At 39.4% G+C, this 21,412-nt stretch overlaps 1 protein-coding gene across 2 annotated transcripts in view; it reads right to left on the bottom strand.

The window, feature by feature from the left end:
* pde4d (phosphodiesterase 4D, cAMP-specific) overlaps positions 1-21,412 on the bottom strand; it is a 98,250-nt gene that overhangs the window by 21,665 nt on the left and 55,173 nt on the right. Inside the window, exons 1-5 of one of the 2 annotated variants that reach the window (XM_053325002.1) lie at positions 12,203-12,474; positions 3,808-3,999; positions 1,666-1,702; positions 1,486-1,562; positions 1,004-1,053 (exon numbers count right to left, since the gene is read on the bottom strand). In XM_053325002.1, coding sequence (XP_053180977.1) covers positions 1,004-1,053; positions 1,486-1,562; positions 1,666-1,702; positions 3,808-3,999; positions 12,203-12,267 — 421 coding nt within the window. In that variant the 5' untranslated portion in view covers positions 12,268-12,474. Of the gene's footprint in view, positions 1-1,003; positions 1,054-1,485; positions 1,563-1,665; positions 1,703-3,807; positions 4,000-12,202; positions 12,475-21,412 lie in introns of those variants that run through there. The other variant, XM_053325001.1, reaches the window with a different exon arrangement.

Genomic DNA, 21,412 nt, shown 5'->3' with positions numbered 1-21,412 from the left:
CTAGCCAGGTTACATGCAGTGATACAGCTAAAAAATCAAATTGGCTGTCAAGAATAAGTCTATTCTAGCTGTCCCAGACTGTCTGCACAACATCTTCACAACAAAAACTCTTAAAGTAGGTCAGACAGGCCATGCAGTAGATGTCGACTATCTAGCTGTTAAAGATATCATCAGGTATGACTACATATAGAGTTTATCACATAATTAAATAAGCATTGATAAGTGGTGGTTGTGGATGAAGTGCTGAGATATGACAGTCTCAGCTTCATCAGACACCAGGCATAATTGAAATGGACCCTGATATTTCATACTAGGTGACAGTTCAGTTTTTCCCGGTTTTAACCACTAAAACTTAACACCTGAACATCTTGAAAGATTTTTTAGCATGTCTCTGGACAGAGATCATAAACAACAGATTATGGAGGTGGGTAACATCCACTACAAAAGGGCTTTGTGCAATATAGACAGGGCTCACTAACTGTCATAACACATCATTGATGTTTTAAAAGTATCAAATGAAACCAAACAATTTAAAAAATCACTATCCTTTCTGTAGGTTAAAATACATTTTGTGTCCTTCCATTTCTAAGTAAAACAGCACATACTGACACGCAGGTGGTCGAGTGCTTAAGAGCACATGCCATGTACGCAGCGGACCCCTGTTCGAATCCCGGCCGGAGGACCTTTGCTGCATGTCACACCCCCCTCTCTCTCCCATTATTTATCTGTCAAATAAAGGTGTCTGTGCCTGAAAAAAAATCTTTAAAAAAAACCCCAGTACATACTACTTACTGCATATTAATACTACCAATACTTAAAATACTATAAATAATAGTAGTTAAGGGTACTTTTTTCTATGAGACAATCCATTCCTACAGACACACACACACACACACACACACACACACACACACACACACACACACACACACACACACACACACACACACACACACACACACTGAGGACACATATCATCATGCTATTCAGGCTGTCCACATACCTGTAAAGGTAGTCTTGGTGATGGGTGGTGGGTTACACATGGGTGATCTCCTGTTGTGGTGAAACAAAATCACAAATTGACACATTTCCATCCCAGAAACTGAAATTCAGCAGTTAAGTACAATTAATTTTACTCAGAACTCTCTATATGACTGTTAGCAGTTAGCATCCCCCTTCTGTGCATTGGTTACCATGTAAGGAAACATGATGGGAGAGGGCACCTTTACAAATTATTGTTGCTGTTGTTGTAGTACCAATAAAGACCAGAAGATGGCGAACTAAGCCAGAATGTGAGTGAACACTTCATGCAGCATAAGCAGGTGCAGCAAAAAGAATGTTAACCTTAAGTCACATCTTAGACATTAAATCACTGTAATCAAATATTGTGATATTTTGACCACAGTCGATCATTGTTCCTTCTTATGTAATCACTACTCCCACAAAAACAGGTTTCATAAAAACAGAACAGCTTGGCAAACTTACTTATTGGATGCTCTGTCTTGCTGTAGATTGGTTAATGCACCAAAGTTGTTCCGTACAGTTCTCAAGCTGGCAAGAACCTGAAGGTAAGAGAGTATATTAGGACTGACTCATATGGTGTTCATTAATGTGTGGTAATATAAAACATGAAGACAACTGAACAGCATTGGCAAAAGCTCTCACCTGTGCAAATGGCGTTACAATCATATCGTCACCATGGCTGGAAGACACAGAGAGAGCAGCTTTAATGTTAAATGTACGACTGCAATTTGTATTGACATTCAACAACAGAGAAGTATATGCATGTTCTGTTCTAGAAAAGGTCAAGGGGGGGGGGGGGGGGGGTCATCACATCAGATTAGTTTCAGTGTCTGTGATGCACTCAATCAAAGTGACATGTTAACTATACACATCAGCCACCAGCTGAGGCCCTACATCACAACATGTAATAGTCTAGTTTCAGTGAGATGACTGAGGGACTTCATTGCTGGACATGTCTCTGTGCATACAAGTAAAAAAGACATCCTCACATGAAGAACACTGTAAAATTGCAAGCCGACTTTGCACTTGCTGTACAGAAAATGTCACTATTTCTTCATATCTTCTCCCTCTCTTTCAATTTGTCTCCCACTCTCCCTTGAATTATACAATCCTTATTTCATCCTCATTCATTTTTATTAATTCAGGGAAATGTCAGGTAAGCATATTTGGAATTTTGTGAATATGTGGCTACTGAAAGCCTTGCTCAAGGTTATATCAGCAGGTACTGTTGAGGGAATTTTAACCAGTAATCTTTGAGTCAGAATGCTGCTGACCTCCAAGCCCTGCTATGACTGTGAACACTTTCAACATTTGTTCAGATGACAGATGAGTGGTGTTGGTGTCACAAAGCGCTCAGCTGACTGCTCAGTTTCATGATGTCACAGTTATGTCACACACACACCCACTGCCACGTGAGCTGACATGCTTGGCATGAAAGTCAAAGGAGTTGCAGGCTTGACATCTGCTCCTATTGCAAGACAAATAGAAGGTATTCAGAGTAAAGATGACCAGCTACATATTCTCTAAAGAAGAGATGTACAGATAAGGAGATAAGAGAGACAATGAGATGGGCAAGCTAAGGGGTTGGGTGATGGCTGGGCATCTACATTGGAGGCGTTCAGGTACAGTGAGCATAGGTCACCCATGTTTTGGAAGCGCTCAGAGCCTAATAAACAATGACTGTAGAGGAAAATAGACTTGAAGCCTTAATATAAGACTTGGGTTACAGATACTCGCATATAGTGAGCCGAAGCACGGGCTGTATTCATACATAGAAGCATGCTGTTCATTCAAATGCATGTGACATGGAAGACTGAAACCTGAAATGTTTTCTATGTAAACATGGTGTGAGTTTAGGAAATAAAAATATGTCTTAACCTATAAACTTAATTATGAAGTTGTATTATTAGGAATTATAAGAGCTGTTGAGACTAGTTGCCTCCTGCTCGCTGACTCATGTTTCCTTGCGTGTGTCCATTCAGCACAAAAGAAAGCTGTGAAAGAATGAACCAAAAAGGGATTAATAAAAACTTGTAACAATGGTTTTTAACTTGGTAACTGGAGAGTGTATGGAGGTCGAAGCAGGGTCACTGGTTTAATACTACATAGTAAAAAGCAGCAGTAGGGAGGAAGTGTAAGGTTACTGCAGGACATTATTTTTCATGCTTTTGTGTATTTGTCTTTCCTTCAGGCTGGATCGAAATGCTACGTTTTCAGTCAATATTAATATTTCCTGTACGGTAGCACTGAGTGTACAGTACATGTAACTGGATAGCTACCATTGTGTGGGAAATGAGGAAAATGCTATCAACATATACACTGAGCAACAAGATACCAGCTTGTTTGTGTGTGTTATCATCATATATGGAATGTGTTCTTTTATAGCTGTAAAGCAACGGGGAGCTAGAAATAAAAAAGACATATGACCATGGCATTTGGGCTAAATACAGTGAACAAATCTCTTCCACATTAAGTTCTACAGACATAATGAACAACTTGGCAAAATAGTCACATTAACTATGGTTGTGGATACTTAGTTACTGACCACCTTGTTTATGTTACGAAATATGTCTAAAAATAGATGTAACACCACACAATCAGCTGTTGGGCATGCACACTTCCCACCGGTGTGGCAGCTTTAAAACCTGATCTCATACACATCTAGCCATGACACAGATTTACAGAGGCAGCTGAAATAAAGGCAGAGATAAACACACCCAATAGGGAACACTGAGATACATTTTAGGAGGGTTTGAGTGTAATCAAAAGACAGGATGCACTCACATGTCACTGGCAATGGAGGAGTTTCGGGACATAGACTTAGGTGAGAGGTCGTAGTCACTGTCAGAGCGGTAGAGAAACGACTCTCTCCGTTGGCTGTGGACAAAATTGGCCTGCAGGATGAGGCCTGAGCCCGGGCTGGCCATCGGGTCCAGTGGGCTGCGACCTGATGACGTGCCATTGTCCACATCGAAACTGTACATGGAGAGACAGAGAAAGGGATATATATTAAAACATGAAAACATATATGTGATAGTAATTGGCATTGGAAAGAGAAATAAATGCGTTGCAAAATCTAAACATTATTTGATGAAAGCTGACAGTATTTGTGATTGTGTTAAAGTTTCCAGGAACATTTCAAGATAATAAATGAATGAATAAATAAATCATGAGACAGCATGTCCAATGTTCAATGGCCAAAGTCTGCCTGACACAATGCAATTTACCAATACTTTTCACAACCATTTCATGCACAATTCTAAAAAAGCACCATGTGCAACAGATTGTACTTCATGATGTAATTGAGCTATCCATGTCTAAATAAATCACATGATTTATGCAAACATTACTCAGATATTGACTAACCCACATGAATATTTTTTTTACCATTCCGACTTCTGCATATGCTGTAAATTGTGGACGTGTTTACAGTGCATGTGGGCTCAATGCAAGGCTCTGCACTTGATGTTCAACCAATTAAAAATTATAATCAGCCAGTAACTCATCATCTGGCTGATTATTGGATGATTATGAACAGCGTCAGACTTAACACAGCCATGAGCGATATGCTTTGTTAAAACAAAGAGAAGGGGCTATAGGTAATACCTCTCCTCTAACAATGCCACTGACTCACAGTTCAAAGGCGTCTCTAAACCAGTGACACCATTTCCCACTGCAGTATCACAATGAGCTCCTTAGTCTCCTAGGTGATTGTTCCTCCAGGTGATGACTTACGCCTGTCACCAGGGATATCTGCTTCTTCGCTAGGGTTACCAAGCAATCCCATAATCCTGTCTACAATGGATGCTAAGGTCAGGGGGGACTCCCCTTGGCATGATGCGTAATATGCATAGGGATGACGTACCATTTGTCATCATCATTATCCCTCACTATGGAAACGGCCTTGCCATTAATCCAAAATGATCAGCACTTTTTCCAATATGATCTGCACTCTAGCCAGTATGGGCCACCCTGCTCAGGTTAGTGCTCCTCGTTATTTATGCATGCATGTGAATGATGAGAGGATGGATAGAGTGAACAGTGCAAGTGTGCATACTTGCAGGTTTTTGTTGTTTGTATCAGGTGTAGGGACCTGACCAGAAAACTCTCCCATGCCTAACCAAAACATCCAGCTAACAACTAAAGCATTGCTTGTCATTACATGATGTGAAATAACTAACATTGTTATCAGTACACTTTTCCTTCGACCACGAGCTTGTACAATTTTTTTTCTGGGTATTTCATGTCCTCAACAATAGATGTTAATCTCACACTGAACTGTGTTTTGCAAGCTTGTTTGCAGGTTGTAAAAAGAGAGCAGATGACTTGTAGCCATGGTTTATGAATGATTTGTGAAAGAGATTTTGAGAGGAAGAAGTCATTACACTGACTGTTCCTCCCCAGGGCCATATCTCTGACACAGCCCAAGGATCAGTCTTACACACTCAGAGCTACAGATATATATTATGGATGGGTGCTATAGTAGCTCCCATCCATCTGTTACAGTCAATATGTCAATGATATGCACAGTTCATCTAGCATTATGCAAGAAACAGGAAAAAACTCATTCAATGATTTGTTTCAATGACTTCAGTCCCTTATGGCAATAACTTTACAGCAAGTACTTTCTTACGCAAGTGCCTGAAAGAAAGAGTACATTTTTTTTTTACTTGTTCCTGGAAAACTTTCTAGTGTGTAGCTACTTCAGCTCTGAAACAAAAGCTTATCTCTGCGTATCTCAAAAGCTCAACACAGCCACAACGATATGCAGGACATACCACGCATATTTTCCACAACAACTAAATGGCTAAACGCTGAGCTATCTCTCTGTGATCTCTCTGAGTAGCAGGAGTTAAGTGAGAGTGAGCTTTGGTTGCGGAAGAAGATAGTTTGGCCGTCTGCCTGATCACTGAGGAAAGGGCAAACGTATTGTCTTCGTCCCGATCTCTAACTATCTCTAAGACAGACAGGGAGGTAATATGTGAGGTGCAGTGACTCCAGCAATGTTTCGCCATAGTTATGTTTGTCTAATCCTACACACATAGCCTCAGTCTCTGTCCCCGAGACCTCTTACCCTCTCTACTAGTATTAGTATTAGTATAACAACCATGTCAGTCTAAAGCTGTGCTAACTAAGATGTGATCCTCCCACATACACAAATAACCTCCCATCTCAACACTCTTATTAAATCAAATAATCCAATAGCTTTCTTTAATGCAGGTCTGAAACCACAGACTCTAATAAATAGCTTCTAGGTTGTTGTAGGTACAGGTCAGTCCGTTCTCCAGCTGTTCTGGATACACTGTATTCTGAGATAAGTGTGTATGAGTGAGTGTATCAAGTGTGCAGACAAGACAAAGATGACAGATGGAGAGATAGCGCAAGTGCCAAAACATAACCCCCAGCATTTGTTTAACAAGTGATTCATTATAACACTTCACAGCCCCACAGGTTCACATCGAAACTTCTGACACGCAACTGTGTGTGTGTATATAGTGTGACTCTACAGGCACACCCTGTTTGGGAATGACGTATTATACCGGCATTGACATCATAGTGGGAATGTCTCTTTTTTTCCCCTACTCTGACACAAACCAGTTGCCTATGACGAGTACAAGTCAAAAAAGAAAAAAAGAAAAAAAGAAAGAAAGAAAAAATAATAATGTCAACACCCTTATGACTGTGTTGTGAAGATCAACAAAAAGCACGAGTACAACTCACAGCAGGATTACTGTGGAGAAAGGAAGCACATCCAGCAATACACAGAGGATGGGACAATAGGAAACTACAGTTTACCCAAAAAGGGAGTGATCCAGAAAACAGAAGACCTAATTGGCTAGGAAGGAAATGTTTGATGCACGAAGGCTGGACAGATGACAGAGAGCCATTTCAAGCTGTTCCAGATATCCCATCTGCTCAACATCACTGCTAACATTTGTCCTCATTGTCTTGACTGTCATCAAAAAGCTTATAGTTACGCTACTTCATTTCTATATCTTTTGTCTTTCATGCAGTGCCTCACTTTTCCAAATAGTAAACTCTACATTTATTACTCTACTTATTGTATTATATTTATCAGTAACAACAAAGAAAACAACAACAATATAACAAATCTATAACATTTAATTTTAGGCTTATGTACATAAACTGCAAAGCAAACTACATCAAGAGACTGGACCATTTAATTACTGACCTTATACAGTAAGATTTTGATTATAATAATGCTTTGGCAATAATTTACCATCTAAACAAGACTATATCTAATCTGATACCATTGTAGCCTATCACGATTGATTTTCTCCTGTGATTGCCAAGTGTAATTTCAAGGGTTCAAGAATAAAAGGTGTTGATTTCTGATGATATGTCATGACTGTCTGTGTCGATGACTTCCATATGACTATTGAAATTCCTGAACATGACAGGGCATCCACGCATTTATCATTTATCCAACAAACCTGGCAGACAATAACATTCTGGAAGTGGTATGCCTGATTGGCTGATTGCTTATCTTTGTTGAAATTTGGCGATAATAGCTATATTAATAGGCAGCCTATAGGAACAACATTTCCCACATGGGTAAAGTTAAATGCTTGAATTTGGGTCACAGGAAATAAAATGTTTCCAGAAAAACCTTAACAATGTAAAGGAATATTGGTATGTTAAAGCTGCTGGTAGGACACTGCACAGCTCTTTTCCCTGCTCTCTTCTGTCTCAGTCTACTCTCCTTCTCTATGTCTCTCCCTCTCTTGCAAACACAAAATGCCATAGATCAATGACTCATTCATTTTCAGCCCTGGGTTACTTGAGCAATTATAAACACCACAGGAGACGATGTGAAAGAGCTGTGAAGAGACACATTGGAGATACAGGTCAGGACATAAGTGTCTTTGATATATATTCAGCTGAGGGGAGGATAGTGAGTTTTCTGTTTTTCAGTGTTGGTCAGCCAACAATGTTATACATAATACAAACATTATGTTGTTGTGTCTTCCCAAAGTGCAAATAAGTGCACAAAGTGACATAGAGAATTAATTTGTCTATGCGATTTCTAAAAGAACATGACTAAAACGGAAACAGAATACCAAAAGATCGGGGGAAACCTGCAGCTAGATGTGTTAGGAAAGTGTGAAGTGGTGTTGGTCAGAACAGATCTGTGTGTTGAAGTAGACAGAGGGAAGATGACACTGGATTTATTTTAGAAAGCTGTGAGGACACAAAGGCAGTGGAGGAAGGACAAGGAGAGACATGTCAGTGCTCTGTGTGTGTGTGTGTGTGTGTGTGTGTGTGTGTGTGTGTGTGTGTTTGTGTGTGTTTGTGTGTAAGCATTTGTGAGGAGTGGGACACATACAGGAGTGTCAGTACGTGATCCTGAACATGCGTGTCGTAACCTTGACTGTGTTCTGAATGCAAAACAGAAACTCATGACACAGGAAAAGAATGGGCAACAAAAGGTGACACGGACAGACGGGTGAGTGGGTACAGATGACACGTTTGATGGCACGTAACGGATATGCTATTTTGGTTTTGCAATGTTGTAGTGCCCAAACCTCTGTTTGCTTTACAAGTTTACATCCCTGATAACTTCATACGTACACTTTAACAATATCACGTACATGATTCTTACTCATGTGGAATTATTAAACAACAGGTATTATTATGTTATGAAGAGAGTGAGCATTGTTGAGAATATTCCAATATTTTTGACACGTGACATTATTTTGAGGCTACTAGTACAGATATTTACACACATAAAGTTTTGATTAATTATTTATAATACTAAGAAAATAGTAAAATCTATGAATATGATGACCATGCAGGCATCGTTTCGTCAGATTATTTGTCTTATTTTTTGATTGGATATTCACTGATCTAAATCATACCTTCAACTGAGGCTAAAGTTATTGTACAGCTACTTGCGTTAACACAGAATTTAACACTGAGTTTGGGATATTTTGGTTAAAAAGACAATATCTTAGTACAAAAACATGATTACATTAGTTGAAGCTTATTTAGTAAAATTCCTGTTTCTTCCTCGCCTTTGCAAGCTCCTGAGGGGGTCCATTGTTGCCCAGGTGATACAGCGGTTTCCCTATAAGCTTCCCCACAACACAGTCAGCAAGCGGAAGAACTACGTACATCAATTGTTTTTCTTAATAAATAATTTAGTATTGTTATTAATGAAAGACTGGTTTTACATCAGCACTAATATCATAACATCTCAAATTATATCAATCCCTTAGTAAGTAATAGCCTTAAAGATCAACAGATCACTATGTTACAATATCAGAATAACAAAAAGATTATATAAAAATGATTATCCTATATTAATATCAAGTTTGTGTAATGTGCCCAACTAAGTCTGCATCATGTACATGTGAAGAACATCATCCCTTTCTTTACCTCGGCTTGTGCAACAGTGAACTTAATATTGCAGACTAAAAAGACAAAGTAGCTAACCACTGTTATATACATACAACATATACTTATATTAAAAAAAAAATATATATATATATATATATATATATATATATACTTACATTCTGGCCAAAAAAAAAATTCTCCATGAGGTAACCTATTAGCACCCACAAAACTCAGCACTGCCTTCGTCATCTTAAAAGAGGCCAGCACCAACAGCACAGTAAGGTTAAGGAGATAAGTGACTGCCCACTCACTGATAACCCGCCCTAATATGCACCCCTTCTTCAGTCGCACACAGGCGGAAGCAAACTGAAACTAACACTGACTAGTCTCTAGCAGATAAATGGCAATATACTAAGTAGGCCATTTTGGCTGGGTTAGTGCAGTTTGTAATTAATGTACCTGACTTTGTATGGAAAGCAGCACTGAAATTCCTTTTTGCAAGAAAGTTTAAGTACATTATTTTGTTTTTCTAGCAAAAATGCCCACTGTAGATTGTCTGGAGAGTTTCTTTTTCTTTCTTTCTTTCCTCCTAGTTTTTCTTGCCCTGTCAGGTACTGTAGAAGCAAAGTACAGCAAGTCCTTCACTTAAGTCGTGACACTGCTTCAGTGCTTGCTGTCACTGCGTCATTCAGAAAACTCAGTCAATCATGAGAGACATACAAAGAGGTCACCATAGCAATGCAGCGTCGTCTTAGTTCACATGGTTTAAAGCAAAGCAAAGCAGTTCTGCTCCAACATACATAGAGGTCCCCTTAACTATGAACCTATTTTCAGACCTATTCATCATGTCTGATCTGGATTACTAAAGGTCAAATCTGGAAAATATGTTAGATAACTTACATGTTGTAGGGCCCTATGAGAGGGCAGATAACACGTAACCTTCAACATTTATAGATTATCTCAGATGCCCAACTGGGGACTGACAAAGGCCAGATGCAAACACTTAAGTTCAAAGTCACACGTTCCACACTATGCTATGCTTTATCACAGGACACCATAATATCACTCCTGATTTTTAAGTAGGGGAGAGGCGGTGTGGAGCTAACAAGATTTCTTAAACATCCTGCCTTAAATACTCATCCTCCACCTCTCTCAAACTCAAACCACGTTTGCTGAGCTAACACACTGATGCATTTACATGCCTGGGTGGAACAAGGTCTGCTGGAGTTTGGACAGGCCATGGGGCACGTCAAATACATGAAGCACGTCAGTGTCTTAGATACACACACACGCAAGGAGTTAAATACACAAGCACTCCTATGCAAGCATGCAGAGACAGAAACATAGAGCTAAGAAACACATCTAAATACTCTACTCATTTCAGGAGATAACAATGGACTTTCTGCATCACACATGCATAACACTGCACATATACATCCACCCTTTCTATTACAGAAAGCTGATTTTTCACTTACATAAACACAAGTGCACAAATCTACTCTAAAGAATATTAAGATATAAAAGACACATCAATTATGAGAAACAGTAAAAGAAACCTTGATAAAACAGTGAATAACAGAAGAAAGGGGGGTTGGACAGATGGAGGGGATGGTATGATTTGTCCAGCTGAGTACTGCTTTTGGTAGCCATTCAAAAAGATGGCTCATAGGAACCTGATGCTGCCAGATTCTCAGCTTTTAAAATGAGAAAAAGCCACATTCCACAGTAAGCTCTCACATTAATATCACTTTAATGAGACAATGACTTTAACACCTTCTTGTATGGAGCTCCGCATTAAACCGCATCTCGTGCTGGCCTTATTATTATGTCCTCATGTCACACAAGCATAATTTCCTGCTGGGGAGGTTGTAGAGCAGATTGATAAACTGACATTGTGAGAACACTGTAAATTGCTGCAGGGATGTCCAACAAGCTTCAAAAACACGCAGCTGCTGAACAACCTTCCAACCCCACATTTACACACAAACCAGACACTGTATGTTGTCCAGGGTTGCTCTGATCCATTTACAGATCTGCCTGGATCTGCCACAATGGAAAGGAATGAATATTAACTTCCAATGTTAAAGCTACAGGGCAGTTTCTTTGGTGGAAATAAGTGCTGACAGGCGAGGACAAGTTGAGACAAGAAGAGGGGAGGAGACATGAGGGGGAGGGCAGGTTATGTTGTGCCCCTGGCATTGCACTCTGCATCCTGCATTTATCTGGAGCCATGTGCAGTTAGGAGAACCTATAGACTGCTGTAGCACCAACATAAATTCCTTCATGAATGATGTGCTGTTTTTTAACCTTGTGTGTGTGTGTGTGTGTGTGTGTGTGTGTTTTAAATAGCATAATTGGCTGAATAGACAGTGAGTTCTACCAAAAGTACACTGAGTGTAAGATACACCAGGGTCATGACAACTACAGCAGGTGCTGTACTGTTATTAGGTCAGTCTGATAAAAGTGAAACATACAGTACAGCAGAGTTAAGGACAGAACTTATCTAATCAGACCAGAAAACTGTCCCCAAAATAAACCCCACACTAACTGACACACACAGGGTACAGATAGTTTTTGCGGTAAACTGAGAAAGAAGCGGAGAAGTTTTGATTGACAAGCAGCCTGACGCTGGAAGATCCACACAGAGAAACATAAACAGACAAAAACTGAAAAGGAAGGAATTGCGTCTAAGCTGGTGAGGCACAGCCAAAGTATTTCGGAAAGCAATGAACAAGCGGATGGAGAACAATAGAGCAAGACACACAAACACAACAGGATTAACTTGTGCTAGTAGGACAAAAAAATCCAGTCTATTTACCATATTCCCTCTGTGTTCTTCAGAGAGCTGGTAGAGCGCGACCTTGGTTTAAGAATGATACTCATGATCTGACTTTTCCTTCCACATCTGAACACACACACACATAAAGCCACACACACACCCTCTGGGCCACCTGGAGCTCTCTGATCAGACCTCCGCTGTGGTTTGACCACAGTCCTCACTGGTCTGAAGAGATCAAGTCCTTCCACAGTCCAGTGGAGCTGGTTGAAGCCAAAGCCGAGTTCAGTCAGATCAAACCTTGCGTTCAAGAGTATTCCACACTGCTGCTGCTGCTCCGTCTCGAGCTCTGATCGTTTGACAGTAGGTGATTCTTTCCCCTGTTCTCTCTCTCATTTGCACTTATCTTTCTTGCCAGATCAGTGTGTGATCTTCCTCTTTCCTAATCCAGGCATGCAGTCACTCTTTCTCTCACTTTGCTTCTCCCTTTCCTGCCACTGTGTTTTCCCCCCTGAATAGTGGAAATAAGATCCCTCTCTCGTTCCCCCCTGACTTTTGTCTCTCTCTCTCTCTCTCTCTCTCTCTTTTTACGACTCTGTCCCTATCTTTGAGTTACATGACTCTCCTATTCTCTCTCTCTGCCTCTCTCTCTGTCTCCCTGAGCTGCAGCTCGGGTATGTCTGGAGTGGGAGGGGTTGTTTTGGTAGTAGTAATTCCTTCAAGGGCGGGACTTGTATCCCCCAGCAATCTAACAAGAGTCTTATGTGTCAATCACTCAGCTGCCTGAGTAACCTAAGACTAACAGCTAATACACGCCATTGATGAAGGTAGGCTTGGCTGAGTGATCATTCATGTGATTGCAATATATGAGGCAACAAACTGGGAAAACAATGAATTTACTCAGCAGCTCATGCTCTTGTTGGCTAGAGTCAGAACTAGAGCTAACAGGTTATGAAAGCACTGGCAGATGTTAACATTTTTAAAATTGAGAATTAAATGAGTGGGAGTGAACTGGAAAGAAGTGTGAAGCACAACATTAATTTTACTATTAATCAGAGCAAGTTATTTTTAAGATACAATATGACTTTTGATATAATTATGACTTCTGTATAGTCAAATGAAAAATATTTTAACTGATTATTTTACTCAAGTGAATGGTAAACATAAGAAGAGCAATTACCAAAGCTACATGAATTGTTTTAACATTTCATTTGTTAGTTAAAATGATTGGTTTTATTGTTCACTTTAAAATGCTGCACACAAACTATACCAATACAGGGTAAGTTATTTAAGTATGTATGTACTTGCTTTCACACAATGTCAGCAGCACCTTGCTGTCTATGAACTGGAATCAGCAGTGTGTTGCAGTGTAAAATAAGTTTGACTACAGAGCTCAGAAGACATCATCTGCCGTGAGACTGTGGGCCATGAAGCTAACATTAGCACTCCACCAGTCAGGCAGGTCGGTGTGTCAACTCACTGGCATGTCAATCAAACACGAATGAAGCATGTCAAGATACTATGGCTTTGTATGCACTGTCATGTGTGTAGCTTGTATCTAGAATAAGTGCTTGTATAACTATGTAAATAAATCATAAATCAATCAAGCAGGAAACGCAAAAAGAAGAGCACTAAGAAGCAGGGTAAGATACTAAAGTAAACATATATGTAGCATGTTTGCACTATTTTAGCCTGATTATAAATGGTCATATGAATGCACAGGCAAATGTTAAGATACTTTCTCAAAGTGTGACAAGTTTTCACAGTTGCATTATTGCATAAGCTGGCTTTCAATGCACTGTTCTGCATCTGTTTGGTGCTAGTTTTGCAGACAATTACTTCTGAGTTGTATGTACAGTACAGTACATATCTCTCTGCTGCAGTTATCTACTGAGGATAAAGTAAACACACAGCACTAGATCAGCAAACACAATTAAAAAGTAGTGCACAGCAATTTCTACATCCCCAGACGCTCCAACAAGTAAAAACAAACCTTCAACACCAATAGCAGAAAAAAAATATAACAGACACACGGGAGAATCTGCATTTACATTATTCCTGCCCTCTCATTTTGAAAGCAGTGAGAATATTTCCATGTAGCTGGCCAGAAACGCAAGTAACAAGAGAGTGACATCAATCAGAGGAAGCTTCTCTTTTGTTCAGGAGAGGTATGGTGTAAAAAGACAGGAAGCCTCAGAAAGGGAAATGCATCCATCACCAGCTTTCATGAAGGAACAATAAATTGCTCATTGACTGATAATACTATGGTCATTCACTTCATAGCTACTGATGCTTCAGAGCAAATTACATAGACATGCTTTTATGTCACGGAAGAAAACAGGTGGACCTGAGGAGAGAGTAAGACGGATGTCATGTGCTAATTTTCTTGTATACGCACATGCAGATTAGTTTACATGCAGAAACGTTCACACATGACATATCAGCAAACTAATTTGCACTAGTCACACATGCAGATGATGAAGCCTAGTTATCCTCTTAAATGGGTCTGAAACGTTTCATTGCGAGTTAACCTGGGAATTTGTTGTTACTGTAGCTCAATACCCACATACAACCTCACAATAACATTAAGAATTAAGTAAGTCTAACCATTTAATGGAGGGTTCCTTCCACATTACCATGTGTCCATCTGTTTCAACGTTTATGTCAGCTAAGTAGTGAATTCTAATCAATGAAATACATGTTTGAAGCCTTCCAGTGCTGAGTGTGAAGCAGATTTGATGCTGCCTGCATGGATGGTTGGCATCTCTCTAAAATTGTGGCCATTTATGGAGTGCTTTAAGTGAGTTACGGTGAGTTGAGGAGACACATCTAATGCTTTCAGTGTAGCATGGCAGAATTATGTAGTTTATAGCTTGGTCCATGTGGTGAAACTAATCCTATTACCACAGTCTGCACATTCCATGTGGTCAAGGAAAGAACAACTAAAGAGTCTAGTTTCTTAGAAAACTGGGACAGTCTTAGTGCTACCATGAAACCACACAAATCTTAAATGAAAACAGAAAAGACAACAGTTACAGTATACTAACATACTCTACCACTGTTACACTGCTACACTGAGTTTAATATTTAACAAAGTTGAACTTGACTTGATGAATTCACTTTTAATTCACAGAGGCAGATGTGTTCACTTACAAAACCAATCTGCACATTCTCACATCATTTCATTAGCAAACACAGATTAGAAATTGGATTATGGGTTATGTTGAGCAGGATTTTTTTTTTTTTTTTTTACACAAATCCATTCTCTCTCACTCTCCACAATTGTCCTGTCCTCTCTGTCCTCTTTGTCTGGAAACAAAGATAAGTAGCAAACAAGTACATCCATTCACATAAACAGCTACACATAATGAGCATTTACTTTTAGCTTCACTACTGCCGCCCCCTGGATGCAGAGGTATAAGACACCAACAAAAATAATCCCCTAGTTCAGCTCAGCAGTTAGTTACACTTGCATAAAGCATGCATGTTGCTGCTGCCTCGACTCCTGCTCCTGCTAAATCTAAAGCAACTCCCTGAATACCATAAAGGATCTGTACCTTTTCTTGTCAACATTAATATTATGTTGGCGTGAATGTATCATAAAAAAACCTTACCAAAAACTTAAAGAAAATGTAGTAACAATTATGTTTACATTATACATTTTTATTAATGTCAGAAAAATACTTAATGTTATGCTATATATTTCCTCAATAATGTATTTGCCTTTTCAACACACACATTTATATATAGCAGTTTTTTTTTCAATCCTGGTCCTGGGCCAGCCCTGTGCTGTTTTAGATGTTTTTCTGATTTAAATAAACTGATTTCTACCAGGCTTCTGTACAGCTTGATGATGGGCCTATCATTTGAATCAGGTGTGTTAGAAGAGGGAAACATCTACAATATCCAGGGCAGGGCTGACCTAGGTCCAGGACTGAAAAACACTGATATAGAGTATAAAAAGGGCATGTATAATGCAAAACTGTCTGATGGCAAGAAAATCACCAATTTAATTATTTCTAATGATTTTGTTGTTTTTGTGACTATTTTATTAGTTCAGTTTCAAGTTTTAGAAATCTAGAAAAATAACACCAAATGGATAAATAATAAATACACAAGTAAAGAACTGAATATATTATCTTTTTTACACTGACATGAAAATAAAACCTAAATCCATGTAATAGAATGTTACTTATTATGTTAATGGTAACATATTTAGTCAGTTGTGGCAAACATCTAATTAACACCAGTAGTGAGAGTGTGAAACCTATTCTATGCAACCCTATGAAACTGAGAAACACAACTGCCATCTAGTGTTCAAATGACATTATAACTTGTGTCATAAAAAAACATCTGCATAGATTAAGTGACCACAATAATTGACAAAATGATTGATTTTGTGTCAAAAAAAAGACACTTCCATGAACCAAGTACAGTATATGGTGCAGAAAAAACACACTCAGTAAATGCTGATATAAATGGCACTTAACTAACGAGCAGGCAGCGAGCACAGATGGTTGGTCCACAATATTGACAAGGCTCCATCCATATCTATATGTCTACAAACACTAGCCATTAACTTAGGTTTATATTTAAATGTTATACCAAAGGCTCAAACACACACAAATACACAGGTGAACTTCATGTTCATGATCACATAAATACACACAACCAGAAAACAAGGCACATGAATACATACATCAGATGATAGCACATCTTTGTTTTTTTCTGGGGTCGCTGAGTGCATGTTAGTCAGAGAAATGCAGTATGAAAATGGGCCTAACAAGGTCTTAATTTCTATGCGAGCTGTAATGGACAGAGAGTGCTCTGATTATTAGCTTACTCACTGCTCTAGTTAGTGAACAGGCCTGTGCTCCTGAACACCTTGATGCTTTCAATGATGACTGGATGGAACCTGCTTATTTTTCATTAACCTTGCTCTTAACTGTGTTTTATAAAAGCAAAATAGCAGCTTGCTAGTGTGGCACAGAGGCACCAACACACACAGACACACACTCTCAGACTGACACTGTAGGTTCAGAAGAGTAAACAGCACGACTAACTGACGCTTCGACAAAGCTCTAACAACACAAGCAGCCACCAAGCAACAAGCATTTACACAATGCTTGGTTGTGAGCACAGCTCCAGTTCGCTATGTTGTCCAGGTGGAGCTATTCATCAGCTAATGTTCTGATAAGAGAGAACACACACACTTTGTGTACACTCATGTAACTCAGAAATACATAAAAGCACACACATGCACATTGCATTGACACTGTTCACACATAAAAAGCAATAAAAAAACAAAGATTTTAGCTTCCTCCTGAGCTGTCATAGAACTTCTCACTAGTTTACTCCATCTCAACTTAATATATACAAGAAAATGTTTGATCTTTCTATATTGAACATAACCTTAGGTTTACCTTATTTAAGAAACTGTCAACATTCAATAATGCCGATATAAAATAGTTTCACATGAAAACAAATCCTGCAATGCTCAGTACAATGCTTCAGATTTAGGTTGATGTATACGCCCTCCCCCTGCCCTTTCACACAAGGTTTCAGTTCCAGAGAGCAGGCATACCCTCTCCTGCCACGAGGTTTGATGTCGATGGGCTTGTTCGTGGCGTAAGGCGAGCCATTGTAGCAGGCGTGGCGGTAGCGGGCTATCCTCTCCAGAGACAGATAATCTGAGTTCACAGGCAAACTCATTTTGGCGAGGTCCCTTCACACTACCAGGCACACTGCTTGTGTCAAGTCAGATGAAGAAAGAGAAAGAGGGAGGATAGATGGAGTGACAAGTCTGATAAAGGGGTGTGTGAGAGGAGGTGGGCAGGAGAGGAGAAGGCTCAGGGTGGGTGTGACTTGGACGGGGGAAAAGATGGAAAGTGAGAGAGAGAGAGATGCAGGAGAAGGAGGAGCAAAGTGCAGGCACAGAGCAAACTAATTGATCTCTTTTCTCAAATAACTATCAAGAGTCAGTATTGACAAGAAAAACACATATAATGACAAGAATAGAATGCTTTCAGTGAGCTGCTGCATAGTAACATAATCATGCTATTTGTGCAGTAACACTTCAGGTAAAGCTTTGTTGTACTGCCTTACATACATGTCAAATATGTGAAGTTGTGCCAGAACACCAGCTCAATTACTGTACACTAGCCAGAATAAACTGATTTATATTTGGACTGAATATATCTGGGAATGCGTGTTCTTTACCTGACAGTGCTGAGGAATGTTATGGTACAGTGGAGAAGGGTAATTTCTCTATAGGTAACAGCAAATGTTCATATTCTCTGAAATGATCCTTGGTTAATGTCTGTGTGGCATTCATTTAGACACAAGTGTCAAAACAGGCTACCATAAACAGTCCTATGCACTTGAAAAAAAGTAATCTAAGTACTGTGTCTATGTTTCAAAACTATATGCAGCCTCTGTGAATGATAGGCTGTCACCTGAATGTAGTTTAAGCTACAGGAGTAAGTTTAAAGTCTGATTTCTTGGCCACACAAAAACATACTGACTTTTAAAATATTTTTTCCCAAATTCTAATGAGTATTAGTAATCTTAGTTAAAAAAACAAACGACAAAAACTGCTCTATGTAGCTGGACTATCTGTGGAATACAATGGAATAATTACATAGTCAATCAATCATATTGCATATGGTGTGCATTATGAAATAAATAAATAAAAACAGGGAGCACTGATGACCACAAGAGCAAGAGGATTAAGTTACCTCATCCCAGGGCATTCATTTTGACAGAAAATCAAATTTTATGTAAGGAAATCAAATGAGACCAGTCAGACAGAAAACCCCTAGCCCAATCCTGGTGATACTTAATTTCCACCACTAGAGGGAAGTAGAGCAGTCACAATAAGCAATCTTGAACTAACAGTGTGACACTTTGACTCATGGATACGTGTCAAACGAACAACACTAAATGAGCATTTGAACCAATAATTTGCAGTGATTATTAGGGCACATATATCTTTTATAAAATCAAACATACATCTGTGTTGTTATAGTTTAAACTCAGAGAGAAGAGCAGGATCAATTGGGCATGAAGATTTATAATGGCTGAATCAAGATTAATGTCATTGTTATTATGTTCTCTTCCTTTTCGGACACCTTCACAATATCAAGATTAAATCTCTATTACTCCAACTGCTCAATCTCCTAACTGTTCTCATCTGCCAGCAGGGGTCAGTCTTCTCTAAAGGGAAATTGCAGGTACAAGAGCACGACTATCAGCTGCACAGAGCACACAGAGCTGTGAATCTCTGCAGAGTTACGGCTTCTGCTCAGCACTGACAGAATCAGCCAGCATGTGACAACAGCTCCTGGGTGGACAGGGAGGCTGTCACAGTCACAGACACAACAGGCTTCTCAACGCATACTGAACATCTGAACACCATCATATGAACATGAACACATACACAGACACACACATGTACTGGCAGGATGCAACACTACAGTACAAACCTCAACATGTAAAGACAGATGAAACACACACAGATCAATACAGACGCACAGGACCTCCGTTTTCTCTTGCTCCCTCATTTGAACACACATCCTGTAACTCGAGCATATGTTTGTCTAGGTGCAGAGTCGCCACACACTGTCAGTGCCAGCGATGAGCTGTGACAGAGCGCCAGGTGACGGTGCAACTGTCGTCACTCAGTGTCCCTGAGGCTTGCTGCTATGAAACCAGAACCACTGTATCTGAATGTTGAAACATGCACATACAAATTACATCACTTTTTTTAATACAAAGTGCAGGTGCACACAGTTGAAGTGGGTCCTTGTTGTATGGAGTTTTTTTAAATATTCAGCATTTTAAATATCAAAAAGATTTAAAGACAGCAAAACAAAGTTTTTCTTGTTGCATAAAAATATAACAAACCAGTAATCATAGCTCATAGCTACAAAGATGAACTAGTGATAGAAAATAGCAGATAGAGATGCAGGCTCTCCAGGTTAAGTACAAAAGTGCATAAACAGCTAATTGACCAGCGGGGTGCCACAGAGACGGGTAGGCTTTGTGAAGTGCTTGACACTCATGACTGGCAGGGTCAGTAACCTCATCAGGGGCTTAGAGACGATCCAGCGTGACAGACTGAGACTAGGACAGAGGAGAGAGGGATGGTGGAAAGACGAGCTCTAGCTAATTTAAAGACATAGACATATGAGAAGCAGGCTGATGTTTCATTACTAGTGCGACCAATACGATACCTGAGTGTTTAATCCTACTACCAATGCACTGCATGCTTCGATATCTTATTAACATGCCTTTATGTTTTCAAATGTATGCACTCTGAACTATGGATTTATGCAATATCACCCATTCACATGAATGATGTGTGATGTGATTAATTTCTCTACATTCTAGATTTAAATTTTTTAAATAGAAGAGAGCACTGGCATCAGATTGGCATCTGGTTTGCAGAAGGCTGGTATCAAGCTGAAATATTGGAATTGAAAGAAAAGGTTAGATTGGTGCATTCCAAGTTTTAATACAACCAGCTGTGCAAGACAGTTTTGATGCCAGCTTGTAGTGCTTAACAGTTTTTGATACTTGGTGTTACAGACACATTTTGGTCAGAACAAAAAAGCATTTTGACAGCCCACTGAATTAGTCAGTTGAGATTCACCCCTATTGCATGTTAGAAACTGGTACTTCGGGTCATAGCAGAATTACTCCTGAGCTTCTACATGTAGGGTTTCTCTAACATTTTAATAACAGTTTCACAATTAGCATGAATACAGTCAGACTTAAATAGATCCATAAAGCAATATCTGTTTTTATATTGCTTCCCTCTGAAGACATGGACTTAAGGAATTATGAGATACACAAATGACAATAGTATCTTATCCAGTTGGCTTCTGTTTCAAAGCTCTGTCCAGAGACAAACACATTCATTATACAGAGCGGACAGATAAGGGAGGGATCTGCTTTCTACCCGTCTGTCTGGTTCAACAGCTGATTGGTCCATCAAAAAAATCAGCTGATTGAGAGCAAATCGAACTATATAAGGAAGCAATAGACTATGGTGAGTTATAGCATGGTGAAAAATAAGGTATAAGATTCTTTGTGGCTCAGAGCTCCTGTTACTGCCATGGCAACTGCACCTCCACTACCGCTGGAAGAAAATTGAATCTGATTACAATGATTGGATATTTGTTTTCAAGTACAAAAATTAGCAAATGTAACATAATTAAGAAACAATAATAGAATAGCAACTGAGATTCT

The sequence above is a fragment of the Scomber japonicus genome, chromosome 9, assembly GCF_027409825.1.
Source record: "Scomber japonicus isolate fScoJap1 chromosome 9, fScoJap1.pri, whole genome shotgun sequence".
Taxonomy (NCBI): Eukaryota; Metazoa; Chordata; class Actinopteri; order Scombriformes; family Scombridae; genus Scomber; species Scomber japonicus.
This window is presented reverse-complemented; position numbering and strand designations above follow the sequence as displayed.